Here is a 16,159-nt window from a genome sequence, read left to right as displayed (position 1 = left end):
CAAACCTTTAGGGAGGGCAAATTCACTACTTCCTGAGGCAGCCTATTCCATTTCCCCCCATTTTTCCCTTTTAAGCAACTGAAATCTACTTACTTTCAAATTCCACCCATTTCTCCCAGTTTCTCTATCTGAGGACAAGTAGTACAAATTTAGTCCTTCCCACTTCTATATGACCAGCCTTCAAATAATTGGACTATTAAAACCATCCTTCAAATAGCCAAACTAAGTAATTTAGTAAATATGTTATCCTTCTCCACATCAAACATGTTAATTCTTTCAACTGATCCTTGTGTCATATATTCTCAAGTATCTTTCCTATCTGTTTACTCTCTTTTTAACTCTCTTTGGTTTAGCATGTCAATATCATTCCTAATATATGGTACATAGAAGTGACTACAGTTGTGGTCTGACTATGGTATAGTTGGACTCTCATCACCCCTCTTATGAATATTAGACTTAAATTTACAGACAACTGATACAGGAAAGACTCTCACATTAATAATAAATCATTTATGTGCATGTTGAAAGATGATTAATGTCATTTAAGTTACTCTGTTACTTTGTCCTCACTAGGCCTGGTGTCTTCTGATTCTTTTCTTGAAGAAAGTATTTCTGATGTGTTAGTTTGTGGCTTCTGTGTGAGCCTCTTTCATTCCTTCTTCCTGATTCACATTTTCCAAAATGTTTTTGGTTTTTATTTTTTGCTTTCTTTACCTCTTTCTACCTTTGCTTTGAACTTACCAATTATTATAGATATATTGATATCATTTGAAGAGTTTTACTACACACTTTGTACAATTTCATAGGATCATAAACTAAGAGATGGAATGGAGAGACCTGAGAGACCATCTAGTCCAATCCTCACATTTTACAGATGAGGGAATCCGGGGCCCAGCGGTATTATGTAACTTGCTTAAAGCCACACTGATAGGAAGTACAATACCCAGAATTTGAAACATGCTCCTCTAACTTTAAGCCCCAGTGCTCTTTGGAGCTTAGAGACAGAAAAATTCTCTCTTCACCAGCAACAGATGGTAGTGCTTTACCTCTGATCACTTTCATGGTGGGTGTTCTTTTTATGGAGACTTAATCATAGTTACTAGAATACCAGAGAACCAAGTTTTCCCATGAAATTATTTTTCTTACAGCCTTTGGACATATTGTTAAATCAGCTTTGCAATCCATTTCTTTGCCTCTACGAGAGAACCTCTGACTCATCCTACCATATAATGGATGCACATTCCTTCTATCTTCTGGTTTCATGCATGGCAAAATGTCAAGATTGACATGGCTCATTTCTTCCAAATAGAATTTTTGCTTGTTGGCACTGGACAAGGATCTCTCAGAGTACCTGTAGTTTATAGATAGGGAAAATGTATAGATGGTCTAAAGACTGTATAATTCTTAGCACCCTTTGCTCTTCCTTCTCTTACCTTGCCACTGTCATTACAGAAATAGAAAGGAGTACCAGAGGATGAAGCACCATTTTTGTTTTGTTTTATGAGTTGCTATGGCCAAAGAATTCATCAGGCTTTTCCTCCTTTGCTAGTCCAGTACTAAGAAAGCTACCTCAAATCTTTTCCAACTTCTTCCTAAACCCTGCCAGAAGTTGTGGATCACCACTAAATGCTTTGCTTAAAAGGTGTTTCTTTAGTTTGTTTTTTTTTTTTTTTATTTTTAAAATTTATTTATTTATTTATTTTTTAGTGAGGCAATTGGGGTTAATTGCTCAGGGTCACACAGCTAGTAAGTGTTAAGTGTCTGAGGCCGGATTTGAACTCAGGTCCTCCTGACTCCAGGGCCAGTGCTCTGTCCACTGCGCCACCTAGCTGCCCCAAAAGGTGTTTCTTTAGGAAACAGAATTTAGCCACCACGAAGATGAAGTTCAGTGATTTGGTTCAACAGAAATATTTTGACCTCTAAAAGAAAATCAAAGAGAAGGAGGGAGAGTGGTGGTAATAGCATAGCAACAGGAAGAGGTGAGAGGGGACAGGAAACTCTTACTACAATAGGTATAGGGACCAGTGACTGCTTAGGTGAGGTATGGATATGGATGGGGGAGGGGTGGAAAGGAGCTGGTAGCAGAAGCAGTGTGATTAGAGAGTGAGATTGAGTTCTAAGCTTGGAGTCTCTTGAAACAGGGGTTCAAACCCCTGCTGTTGCCACTTCTAAATCTCAGTTCCTCATCTCTGGTACCTGCTTCACAAGATTAGTGTGGTACTCTTTGTAAAAACTATAATTTTTCCATCTTCTTGAATTCAGAATTGAGATCTAACTGCTGGAATTGGAGACAGTGAACAAAGGGTCTGGAGGGGCAACAGGGCTTCCATACATCACATTTAGGCCTGGGAAGTACTAAATCCTGGCCATATGTGCTCAGTTCCCTCTTTTGATCATTTCTAGAATATCCCCCCCCCCCCCCCCGCCGAGAAAATGAATATGTTACTCCCCAGAGAAGTATCGTTATACCAAAAGCCTGAGATGGTGAAGTGCTAGGATTTTATGGTCTTTATGACCTTGGCTAAGTTTCTTAACCTTCCATGTACTTCCTCAGTTTCCTCCATAAGATGAAGATAACTTCTAAGGTTCCTTCAGGCTCTAAGCCTGTGAACCTATAATCCTTTGAGTCTTATACATCACATGCTTCATAACTTCAAATGACTCTCCTGGAAATCCAATGTCTTTTTGAAACTTCATTGAATGGATTGATGGGTAGAGATGGACAGGGAGAGGTTCGGAAGATGTTTGAGAACAAGAATGTTCTTTGGAAATGGTTCTAACAGTACTTCAGCTGAGGCAGCCATCAATCCCACTACCTGAATCTTCCACTTCAATTAAAATATCCCTTATTTCTCCCAGAAAACTGCTCATTGCTCCCGATTTCCATCAGTCTGGACTATCTTCTTTATTGCCCCCTTCAATTATCTCATTTCATTACCTTGTATTATCCCTCTTTCAAGGCTCAGCTCACATCCTTCCTTCTCCCAGCCCATGCTGTGTTCCCTCCTCAGAGCTGCCTTGCCACTCGAGCTCATACTACATGATTGAACTCTTAAATGTGTCAGTTCTCACTTTCCAATAGTATTATAAACCCTGAGTAAAGAAAGCAGGTCCCATGTCTTGATCTTCTTTGTGATCTAGCACTTTACCTATGAAGATAGAAAAAAATGTGGGACAATAGAAACAACACCAAATTTAATGAAACTTAGCTCTTCCACCCTGGGCCTCAGTTTCCTTTAACAGTAAAATAAGAGGGTTGGTGTATAGAGGTCTACATGGCCTCTTGAATCCCTTCCAGCTCTATATCCATGGTCCCAAGATCCTAATAACAGTGGGTTTTTTGCATGTAATAATGCACTCAAAGATTCATGGAATGAAGGAATGAATGATCTTTTTTTTTTTACTCTTCATTTTTAAGTACAGTCCTGGGCACAATGAGTACATAAAATATTTATTTGAGCATCAGCCAATATGCAACTCAGAGGATAATTTGATTATAAATATAACTTTTGATGTGTCTAACAGATTTAAGTTGTTGTTACTCACATTGAATTATCATTGCCCTTAATATAAGCTTTCACTTATGGCACTCTGATTAACTGTACAAGTGAATCTCACTTTATGCAATAGATACAACTCTGAAACATTGTACCTAAATAGAATTGGCTTGGTGGAGAGTGCTGGACTTGGAGTCAGGAGGGCCTGGGTTCGAACCTTGCCTCTGACACTTCCTAGCTGTGTGACCATGGGTAAGTCACTTAACCTCTCTTGAATCTCAGTATCCTCATCTAGAAAATGGGTATGATAATACCTGTAGTACTTGCCTCCCAGGGTTGTTGTGAGGCCCAAATGAGATAATGTGTATGAAGTACCCTACAGACTTTAAAGCACTGTGTATATAGACATAAGCTATTATTGTTATTATTGTCATCTTATTCTTCTCTTATTATCAGTCTTGTTCTCATCTTTTTCTATGGATGTTAGATAGAAACAGTCCTAGGACAAACTATCAAGCTATTATTCTTTTCTATTGAATGTTCTGTAGACAATTGCAAAGGCATATAAAATAACTGCTTTTTAATAATTACATTTAAAAGTATTGGGATGTAAGTTCATCTTCTGTAGGCTTGTTAAAAGTGTCTTGGAGGCAACTCTCGTGGCAGCCAGGGTTATGGTGATGATGACGATGGTGTTGTGGTTGTTAATGGTGATGATAATGATTATAATTGCTACTATTAACAATTTAAGTGTACTATGGAAATACTTGTGTGATTCTTGGAAATGTCTGCCTCCTTTCCTGCTACTCTGCTGCTGCCTGAATGTTTGAATGACTGAAAGTCATTTTGTATGTTCTTCTTCTGTTTCTTACATTGCCATAGTCAAAGAATTCATCACCTAGTGGCCAGCCAACTGGTGATGAGCCTCTTCCATTCTTAACCTCCTTTTCTAATACTCTACAATTGCCTCTGCTGAAAGCAGATGGATGCTACATGGTACTGAAGGCCGTTTTGTATTTTCTTCATTGGTTTCTTGTGTTTCCATGGCCAGAGAATTCATCATCTAGTGGCTAGCCAACTGGTGATGAGCCTTTTCCATGCTTAGTTAGATTAATCCTCGGATAGCAGATACTGTCTATCCTTGGAATTGTGCTCACAACCTTTTGAGTTTAATAGAATCTGCCAGAATTTACACTTTTTTTCCCAATAGATGTCAAGGATCCAAGTTCACCTCCATGCCACAATGAGGAATAGGACTTGTTAGAAGGCTGTTAACTGGGACATCCTTCATGACGGTGGCAAACACTGTTGTGGAATATTCATGTCCCTTTTTTATTCCTCAGTTAATAATGCTAATTACAGGCAGCTTGGCCTAGTGGATAGAAAGCTGGAATATTTGGACTTGGACACATACCGGCTGTGTGATCCTGGGAGAGTCATTTAGCCTTTTAGTGTTCTAGAAAAATCTCTAAGACTATAAATTGCAAAAAGAAAAGTTAATGGCCTGCATTTTTAGAGGGTGTTTCCTTACCTGAGATTTCCCTATTAGCAAAGAAATTACACATCCAAACCTTATCCCCCAATCTAATCAGAGGATCACTGAACCAAGTAGTATCTTTTCAACCTTTGCATGGCACATACCTTGTTGAGAAGAGCCTTTAAGTCTGCATTCTGCTTTCCAGAGTCTAAGGCTTTAAAGAAATTAACAAACACCACAGGGGTCTTATATTCTATTTTACTTGTGTTACTATGTCTGCTGGAGGAAATTATAAAGGTCCACTTATTACTTTTTTCATATTTTTATTAAGAATCCCCTCCACAGATGTTTAGAACTTTGTCATGAAGACTTTATAGGGTTGAGAAAGGAGTCATATGCACTGGTGCCTTCTCACTTGCCTCTATGACACACTGTGGAAAGCTTGCATAGAGGCCACAGCTACTTAGATTACATAAAACTGGCATTGCTATAAATATTTGCTTAGTGGTGGTGGTTGAACTTTGGTTTGAAGACCATTTGTGGTGCTGATCTTTCATTTCACTCATTTTAGGTTGCTCAACAATGACTATGGCAAGATACAGGCCTACGTGGGACTTGGCGCTCGATCCTTTGGTGTCTTGTAAACTCTGTCTTGGGGAATATCCTTTGGAGCAGATGACAACAATAGCCCAGTGCCAATGCATCTTCTGTACCCTGGTTGGTTATTTTGAAACATATGTTTTGAAATTATTTCAAGTAGAAGACTGGGCTTTCTTTGTGGTTTCTAAGGGGACAGAATGCCCTCCTACCCTTAAAACACACACACACACACACAGAGGAATGAGTATGAGATTTCTGTTTGCTCATTTAATTTTACACTCATCTCTTAGGAAGTCCATGGTCTTCAGAAAAAAATCCCCAAGTGTAAACTTTTGAATACATTGCTGTTTATGATGCCAAGGACAAATACACAGAAAAAATAATTTTCAAGCACAATCTAAAAAAGCCTCAGCCAGACATGGGTTCTTCTATTTAAAAATAAATTTCATGACACTGATTGAGAACTCAATTTGACAACTACAGACTTATTTCTAAATCCAGCTCCAGGGTGGTGTTTCTGCAAAAAAACAAGTATACACATTTCAGCCACTGAAGTTGTCTCAGTTTTAGTGCCAGATCAGAATGATTTTATCATGAGATCATAGTGAAGCTTCCATAAAATTAATTGAAACTTTGCATTTCTGAAGCACTCCCTCACTGGATCAGTTTTCTCTTGCTTCAGTGACATAAAGAGAATTACCTAACAATTTGAGCTATCCAGAAGTAGAATGACCTCCCTTGGGTGGTAGTGTGCCTTACTGGAGACCTTTAAGTGGAGACTGGAGGATCAGTTGGGGATGTTGGAGAGGGAATACCTATTCAGGTAGGAGTTAAATCAAATGGTCCCCGAGGTCCCTGTTGCTTTTTCATTGACCCCCAAACCTAAAGAACTCTTTATTTTTCTCTATTGGAGGAAACAAAAACTTGTATTCAGCTAAATTCATCTAAGCATGTTTCTCCTTCCGTGTTCATTTCTTGGATTTCATTTTAATTATATTTTTGTTGTTACAAAAATGTCAATAGTCAACAAAAACAAATTAAACACATGAAATAAGGAATGATAGACCAAGACCTTTAAGAAGACAGAACTAAGTGAAATAACAGACAAACATAAAATATTTTTTCCCTGTGTTGTCTTCCAGGCCAGGCCATTTTGTAGTTTTGGACTTACTTTTCCTTTTATTTTTTTCTCCTCCTTTAGAAATAGTTTTAGTTAGTGTGTTTGTAGATCCAATTCTTCTGTTTTTTGTCCTGTATTCTTTTCATATCCATTGAAAGCTTCCTATTTATTTTATGGCACTATTGTGTTCTATTGCGCTAAGGTACCAAAATTTATTCACTTAATAGCTAATTGAGTCTGCCTCTTCTGCTTCTGTAAATATAGCAGATATATACATGTATAATATATATTATATATATGCACATATATAATTTATATTATAATTATATATATATATATATATATATATATATATTCTTGTTCAGATAGTTCTTTTCCTTTTTAAGATGATTTTTGGGTTAGGGTCCTGGCAATGAAATAACTAGGTGAAAATATATGCTTGATTGTATGACTCATTCATTGGATGTTATATTGCTCTCTAAAAGGTTTGCACAATTTTACAGTCTTAGCAGTATGTGAGGGTGATTGTTTTTCTATAGCCCTGCCAGCAATGAATTTGATTATTTTTTTGCTATATTTATAATTCTAGTGGGTGTAAATTTGCATCTTAAAGTTGTTTTTATATCCATGATTTTGAAAGTAATGAGCATCATTTTCAGTGTAATGTATTTAAACCTTAAATGTACTTTAACCAGTTTTCTTAATCATGTTATTCAGTTAAGTGATTCCTTATAGGTTATGGATATATCATACTTTTATCTGTCATATGTGTTTGTACATACACAAGTTTTGGTTCCTAGTTGTAGTTTCATTAGTGTATAGAAACTCCCATCTTCAATCTTTCTGAAACTTATTAGAGAATTATCTGTGATACTGATCAAGTTACTTTTCAGGGTTTAAATAACCAATAGATAATATAGTCAGGCTTCACACCCAAGTTTTCCTAACCCTAAAATCAGTTTTCTATTACAAATGAGGGATGGCAGCTAGGTGATGTGTGGATAAATCACTGGCCCTGGATTCAGGAGGACCTGAATTCAAATCCAGCCTCAGACACTTGACACTTACTAGTTGTGTGACCCTGGGCAAGTTACTTAAAACAAACAAAAACCACACAAATGAGGGAATATTCATAAAAAACCATACAAATATCAGTTGTTATTACTTCTACTGCTATGTTAGTGGCATGTTAATTACTTGGAACAAGCAATAATTTTGATTTTATTTTATTTTTTGATTACAGTGGTCATGCTTGTATACTTCTAGGATGACTCAGAATATTTTATCTTTGTCATATTAGGGGCAGCTGAACAGTGCAGTAGATAGAGCACCATGTCTGGAATCAAGCAGAATTGAGTTCTAATCCAACAATACAGTTTTTTAGCTGTATGACCCTGGGCAAGTCACTTAACCTCTGCTTTCTTCAGTTTCACCATCTGTAAAATGGGGACAATAATATCCATTACCTCTGAAGGTTGTTGTGAGGATCAAGTGAAACAATAATTATAAAGTGCTAGTATAGTGCCTGGCACATGGTATGTGCTATATAAATAAATGTTAGCCTTTATTAGTAGCATTGATTTTTATTATTGTTATATGAAGTCATATTGAGCTAGTTTTTCTGCCTTTACTTAGTTCTTTCCATTGCATTCAGGATTTTATACCATAGGCTCACTCCATTGTGTTCTCTGTTTCTGTTTCTGTCTCTCTGTCTCTCATATTTTATGGTTTGTAAGACTGGATATAACTCTAAGGAAACATGCAAAATTTGTAGCTCTTAAAAGGAACACAACAGTAACTCTTTGAAAAATAGTACTGACTGTTGGTAGGAAGAAGCCAAGTGCAAAGGTCACTTATGCACTCAATGAAATAAGATGCCACCAAGGTGAAAAGGAAATTATGGTTTTAAAAAAATGAATGCAACAAACTGACAAATGATTGCAGCATAATAGCCTAATTAATCCTCAGAAACTAAGCAAAGGCTTTTAGAGTGATTTGGTAGCTAAAGGGGTTACGTATTGATTCCTCTATGATACAACTTAAGTTGAAAGAACAATGAGTAGATCAATCAAAACAAACAAAACTACTAATAGTTACATTTCTATGAAGAAAAAATGTTTATCATGGGCAAAGCAATAAAAATACTAGAGTACTAAAGACTGCTAAAAAGAAAAAGGGTTTTTATTAATTAACCACACTGTTTGTTCAAGGCTTTATACCAAAACCATTATCAGAAGAGGACCAGGTGGGACCATAATTTTTGAGCATCTTCATCAGACTGTAAAAGCATGCTCCATTCAAAATGTCTGAGGATTAAAAAAAAAAAATTCCAGTGGGGCAAAAGTCTTGCTCCCATGGAAGAAATGATAAAATCTGATAAATATATTGAAATACCTGTAGAAAAGCATATTTTTTCAAGAATTACAAAGATTCCTACATGGAGAAGGAATATTGCAACAGGTATGCCATGTATCATAAAAGATCAGCCATGCTGCTAACTCAAGCCTGAACTGACACCACCACCTCCCTCAACCTCTTCTCCCCTCTGATTGGAGGCCTGGAGGGTAGAGTGCCAAATTTCTTCCAGTACCTTCTTTATATAGGACAGAAACTGGACTTCTTGGCTCATTCTATTCTACATCTGCTGCTCTGCTTGGTTTTCAACTCCATAGTACCAAATTTCTTCTACACTGGGTACTGCCTGGTGACTCCCCCACTCCATTAGAGTTTAAGCTCCTTGAAGACAGGTACTGTCTTTCTTTATATTAATTGCATCCCCTGTGCTTAGTACAGTGCCTGACACATAGTAAGTACTTAATAAATATTTATTGGATTGGGTTTATTTTATTTTTTGAAAATTTTCTTCCCAAAGTAGAAAAAATAATCCTGGGAAATTGCCTGATTTAAATGTGTTTTTTTTTTATATGATTCAGGCTGTATTTGTAAAATACAGGTTATCATTCAGGCTCTGTTTGGAAAAATAAGTGGATTGTTTATAAAATGTATTCCTATTATCCAATGTGATAAAAATACACTTTCATAATGACAAAGGTTGTATGTCAAAAGTTTTTAACTCAGTACAAAATCATGTAAAACTAGAAATTACAGGAAAAAGAGAACATACTGGTTATGCAAAGTATTTTAAGTTGGTAAATTTGTAAGTTTTATTATATAAATAAAAGCAATCTTTTCTTACCCCATTCATTTGTACACTATTATACTACCACCAGGTTTTCTTAATTGATATGTTTACTGCATACATACCAGTTTTTTCTTTATTGGGGACAATGGGGATTAAATGACTTGCCCAGGGTCACACAGCTAATAAGATCTGAGGCTGGATTTGAAATCAGGTCCTCCTGACTCCAGTGCTGGTGCTGTATCCACTACACCACTTAGTTGCCCCCTTTTTTCTTCTATTATTATCATTTTTCACTTTTCCTTTTCATGCAGCATCAAAAAAGTTTTTCTTGGGTTTTTTGTGTCTTATAAAGGACCTTTTGAAGAAGTATATTTGACTAGTCTAAGTGAAACCAATAAAATTAAAGCTTTACATGTGTTGGTTCAAAAAAATCAACTCTACAAGTACAGGATGGGGAAAAAGTATGATTAGGATTATGAAGCTACTGGAAACCAAACCATATGAGGACCATTTGAAGGAACTGTGGATGTTTCCTTTGTGGTAGAAATCTTGGGGGTAGAAGTTGAAAGGAGCAAAGTTCTCTTTAGCTCCTGAAAGCAAAATTGGGAGCCATGGGGAGAAAGATTCAGAAAAGCCAGATTTTAGCTTGGTATAAAGCCCATTATTTTAATACAAGTATTCCCCAAATGATATTTTGTGTTTTGAGACATAGAGACCTGATAGTCTCTGAAGAAGTATTGAAAATATTACTCAGAAGATAACGAATAATCTCAGGATGGGTATGAGGAATCTGCAACACATTACAAACTAGGAATTAAGATATCATCATCAAAGAAATGCATTACTGAAAAAGAACCTGGACTGGTTAAAAAAAAAAAGCAAAACATTTTTGATGTTTCATGCAAAGGAAAAGTGAAAATGATAGCAATAGAAGAGTGAGGAACAATACATGCATAAGCAATGTGCTCATCTAGGATCCTTTTTGTGATGTTAAGAGAAAGAAGTCCTTCTTAATGGATGGATACCTTGTTGTAATACTTAAATAACATAGACATGGGTGAGAATCATATGTGATAGGGAAGCATGGATGGGTTATGACCTCCATCTTGGAAGAAATTGTCAACTTGGTGAGATCTCAGGTTCATTTGATTATTTGAAAAAAAAAAAAGCCAAGATTTCCTAATCGTTAGAGCTGTATAAAAGTGAAATGCTGTCTGGGGAGGAGAGTGAGTTTCCCATAACTCAAGAGCTTCAAGCGGAGACTTCTTGACTGCTTCTAGGGGGTTATAGAGTTAATTCCTGTTCAGCTGTGGATTGAATTAGCTGACCTTAACTGTCCCTTCCAAATCTGAGATTCTGTAATTCCATGTTGCTTATTGATAGGCAGGAAATATCCGTCCAACAACATTAAAGCCACTATTAAAAATCTTCAACCCAGAGGAAAGGAAATTGCTTGTGACATTTTCCTGAGTTGGGAGGGAGGTGTGGGAGTAGTATAGAGATGTTGGAAAAAACTAGAGGGAAAAAGAAACACTCCTTCATTCAATTAGAAGATCAGAATGAATTCATACTTTTCTAGAGAAATGTGCCATCATGGTCAAGCATGTTGACATGGACTAAATAATTAGTTTCATGCAAAATTATAGTTTCGTCCCAAAAACCCTTTCTACATTTGAAAGTAATGGTACATGGTTCCATTTGCTGAGTGTTTGCTTTATCTCCCTGTAACTAGCAAAGTGTGCCATGGGAATTATGGGAGGTTGTGTGGTAGTGTTGGGGAGTGGAAGGGGAAATGCCCTTCAATACATTCCACACTTTCCTCTCCCCTCATCTCTTAGCAAAATTTCTGGATTCCTCCCCCTTCTATTTTTAGAGATTTCTTATAAAAAATAAGCTCTGCTAAGTCAGATGAACAGAATAGGTAAAGTCAGTTAATATGAAGGCAGCAAACTATTCCTGTTTCAGCAAGAGGTTTTCTTAAACTCACCACTAAACAATTTAAAGTGAGGTTGATTCTTCAGAACATTTTTGGTAAATGCAAAATGTTGGCCAAAAATATTTGAACTTTGGTCTGTGACTCAGTGGAGTGTGGAAAAGAGGAAGTATCTGAGTGTTGGCAAATAAGGTGGAGGGGGCACATATGCATGTCCTTGGTCTGAGAGTCTATACTGTTTTTAGTTATGCCATTGTTACACTGGTTTCCAGTCTTTCTGAGTGAGTCGACCCCACTTTAATGTAAAAAAAAATAAATTATGGCTTGCCAAATCATAAGGGCAGCACCATCAGACCAAAAATGCATGATCCATAGCCGTTTTTCATCATAAAAACCTTAGAAAGTTCCTTTGTATTGTATTTGTTACAATATACATTTAAAATAATAATCATACACATAGGTATCCCGAAAGTGCAGTCTTAAACTATAAAAACTTAAATGATAGCTTTTGATGTTATTAAAACTTGCGACTTCACTAAGGCTTTTTCAGACATCTTACTGATGTATTTATGTTAGATATATAGGGTGAGAAAGGTGGTGTGGAAATAGAAAGTGAGGAGAGGTGTGGCAGAGTAGATAAAGGAATCTGGAATACATGGGTTCAAGGCTTGCCCCTGAGACTAAGTCTCTGTGACCAAGAGCAGGTCAGTTATCCTCTCAGTGAACCAGGAATCTTTTAAAGTGATCAGCTATAGATTTTTATTCTTTTGTTTTCATATTAGGAATTTCTGGGTGAAGTCACAGTTGCAAAAAAAAAAAAAAAAACCAAACCCAGAGGATATATATAAGACATTATTCAATTCTCAGGCACTATTTAAAAAATAAATTCTTGTGACTTTGTGGGCCTTTTGTAAAATTTCTGTGGCTATCCCAGGGTGTGAGGAACACAGGTTACAAATCATTGGTATAGTGTAAACAGCAATAGATTTGGAATCCAGATATTTTGAGTTCAAATTCTGTTTATGGCATCACTTGCAAGACACCTTGCAGAAAGTGACCTTAAAGAAGACATTTTCACCTCTATGTGCCTCAGTTCCCTCATCTGTACAATGGGAGGGTTGCACTAGGTGGTCTATGAGGTCCTTTCCAACTTGAATTCCTGGGTTTCTGTGAAGGAGCAAATGAGAGAACCTGATGGGCTTCTGCCAAAGGAGATTAGTAAAGGATTCATGGGCAGGGGCAGAAGCAATAAAGGAAGGAGGGCCAGGTCCAAGTGGTAATCACAAAATGCATCGCACAGACAGGTAGGTGCTGAAGGGAATTCATTTTAGTGCTTAGGAGAGGAAGAAAACCTCTAGGATTTTATTGACTGTAAACGTAGTGTTAGCTGTTGATCCATAAACCTAAATTGATTTTTAGAGAATAGCAATAAGAGCAATGTGTTTAGAACATAGGCAGTTATATCTCTGCTGCTCTTTGGGCCCAAGGCTAGGTCACACCTTAAATCTTGTATACAGGTTTGGACACTGAACCTTTGAGAGGTTACAGTGACAAGTCGGAAGACATGAGAAGGATAGATGGCAAAAGACCTGGAAACAGTCAAATACAGAGAACATTTGTAATGGGGAATATTTAACAAAGAGGAGAGAGACCTAGGGGAGAGCTAGAGGATATGATATAGTCTTCATAAATCACTTAATCCAACCCCTGCATTTTTATAAATGGTAAAACAAGCAAAGAGAGGCAAAGTGATTTTTCCATTGTCACAGCTAGTATGTAACAAAGCCAGAATTTGAATCCAAGTATTTTGGTTCCAAATGGAACATTTTCTCTATTTAAAGGTTATCTTGTGTTAGGAAGAACATAATTATTTATAGTTAATGCATATTGCACTGGTTCCCAACCTTTCTGAGTATCAAAGAAAAATTTTTTTGGCTCACCAAATGATGGCCAACTAAAGAAAATACATAATTCATAATAATTTTTCATCATAAAAACTTTAAAAGTTCATTTGTATTGAATAGTTTTATCCATTTAAAAATGATGTGGGTTGCCTTCTGTAAGGATGATGAATTGCTTGTCACTTTAGATATTCATGCAGGGGAAGTAGTACTACTCATGAGAGATACTGAGGAAGGCATTCCTGTGTGAAATAGAAGGTTGGTCTAGATGACCCTTATGTAAGCTCCTTTTTTGAGATAATACAATTCTTTTTTTTTTTTTAGTGAGGCAATTGGGGTTAAGTGACTTGCCCAGGGTCACACAGCTAGTAAGTGTGTGTTAAGTGTCTGAGGCCGGATTTGAACTCAGGTACTCCTGACTCCAGGGCCAGTGCTCTATCCACTGTGCCACCTAGTTGCCCCAAGATAATACAATTTTATGAAATCATCTTGTTTCTGGCCCAAAGAAAAGCATGTGTTTCAAAGAAACTGTAGGACCAGATGTAAACATGAGAAAAATTAATAGGTCATAATTTTTGTTGTTCTATTGACTGAAACTCCCCTGAAATGATGACAATAGTGATAGCTAATACTATGGTGCTTTAAGATTTTAAAAGAACTTTATTATATGGTATTTCATGTGATCCTTATGACATCCCTGTGAGGTAGGTAGGTGCTATTATTATCATTAGTTTTATAGATGAGTAAGCTCAGGTAGTTAGTGGTTAAGTGATTTGTCCAGGGTCACAAAACTACTAAGTGTCTGAGCAGGATTCATACTCAAGGGTTCCTAACTCTAAGTAAGACTAGCTCTTTAAACATTGGGACACCTAGTTATTGATTGAGATCATCTCCCAGTCATGCAGTACCATCACTGAAATTCTACATTGGAGTCATTATTTTCTCCTCCTTATGGAATTACTGGGCTTCAGAGATGATGATAGAAATCTGTGATGACCTCTTAGGGGAAAATAAAGTAGAAGGGCCCAGGGTTCCCAGTTGCTGAGGGAAAGAATGCTGGGCTCTGGGGGAGGGAACCTTCAAGATGTGATGAGAAAAATTCTATGTGGTCACCCTATTTCTGTCCCAAGTTTAGGGAAAATTAGTGGGGGTTTATCATATATTTATTACTTAGAAATTAGAAGATACTATATCAGTTTTGGGGGCATTAAGCATTTATTAAAGCATATTAAATATTAATAAAGAATGCACATGGCGGGGCAGCCAGGTGGCGCAGTGGATAGAGCACTGGCCCTGGAGTCAGGAGTACCCGAGTTCAAACCCAGCCTCAGACACTTAACACACACTTACTAGCTGTGTGACCCTGGGCAAGTCACTTAGCCCCAATTGCCTCACTAAAAAAAAAAAAAATAATGCACATGGCTCTGAAAGATAGGAAAACCTAGCTAGGAGAGAGGAGAGAGATAAAACTGGGCCACGTGGCTCCCCTTCCAAGTTCCCAGGCTAAGAGAGGATCAGCGAGTGTAAGCTCTCTGAGGGAAGGACCAGAGGCGGCCCTTACACACTGCTTAAAGCTCATTGGCTAGCATCATTCAAATAAATTGGTTCACTGGATTTGAGGGTGGTTTGGCACAGTGCGTGCTGAAGTCAGAGCCCAGAGAACTGATCCTCTGGGGGAACAAGGCTTTCGGGTGGGTGTGGGTTTGGAGTGAGGTAACTTCCTGACTCTGGGCTGGCCTTAAGCAATGTCAGGCCAGCTTCTCTCAGTGGGGGCCTCTGGGAGTCCCCAAACCCCTATTTTTTTTAATTGTTTTTTTTTGGTGAGGCAATTGGAGTTAAGTGACTTGCCCAGGGTCACACAGCTAGTAAGCATTAAGTGTCCAAGGCCAGATTTGAACTCAGGTTCTCCTGACTCCAGGGCCAGTGCTCTTTCCACTGTTCCACCTAGCTGCCCCCAAACCCCTATTATTAATAATTTTCTCACAAAGATAAATTTGACCCTAATGAGCCTTTCATCCATTGCCTCTTAGAGTGACCCCTCTTCTTGCAACATACTTAAATTGGACTTCTCTAAAACATACTTCGTTCATCAAGCCTTCTTTGTGTGCACTAGCCTACAGTGATCATTTCCTCCCTTGAACTCCTAGCCCTCAATTGATACTTTATGTTGCCTTTTGACACATTTAATAAAAATGAGAAAAAAATCTAATGTTTCCAGAGAATTGTGGTGGGGCCTTAGAGAAGATGTATAATTTAGTTTAGACAAAATCCCTGCCCTCATGGAGTTTGCAGTCTAGTGAGAGGAGGGGAATAACAAACAAACACAGATGACAATAATGCCAAAAATGGGATGATAAATGAATCAGAGAGGTTCAAAGCAGCATTAAATTAAGAATAAGGGGAAAGGAGGTTCACAATAGGCAGTGGTATCTGGGTAGGATTTTGTGTGTGTGTGTGTGTGTGTAAATTTGCCCAGGGTCACACAGCTA

At 37.4% G+C, this 16,159-nt stretch overlaps 1 protein-coding gene across 19 annotated transcripts in view; it reads left to right on the top strand.

Moving 5' to 3' along the window:
• RNF144A (ring finger protein 144A) overlaps positions 1 to 16,159 on the top strand; it is a 164,915-nt gene that overhangs the window by 85,731 nt on the left and 63,025 nt on the right. For 13 of the 19 annotated variants that reach the window (XM_043984391.1, XM_043984383.1, XM_043984384.1 and 10 more), the window contains one exon: positions 5,546 to 5,691. The exons of 3 other annotated variants lie outside the window; for them this stretch is intronic. In XM_043984391.1, the coding sequence (XP_043840326.1) occupies positions 5,557 to 5,691 (135 nt within the window). In that variant the 5' untranslated portion in view covers positions 5,546 to 5,556. Of the gene's footprint in view, positions 1 to 2,533; positions 3,750 to 5,545; positions 5,692 to 16,159 lie in introns of those variants that run through there. 3 more of the 19 variants (XM_043984378.1, XM_043984377.1, XM_043984379.1) reach the window with 2 other exon arrangements.

This window comes from Dromiciops gliroides, chromosome 2 (genome assembly GCF_019393635.1).
Source record: "Dromiciops gliroides isolate mDroGli1 chromosome 2, mDroGli1.pri, whole genome shotgun sequence".
NCBI lineage: Eukaryota > Metazoa > Chordata > Mammalia > Microbiotheria > Microbiotheriidae > Dromiciops > Dromiciops gliroides.
This window is presented reverse-complemented; position numbering and strand designations above follow the sequence as displayed.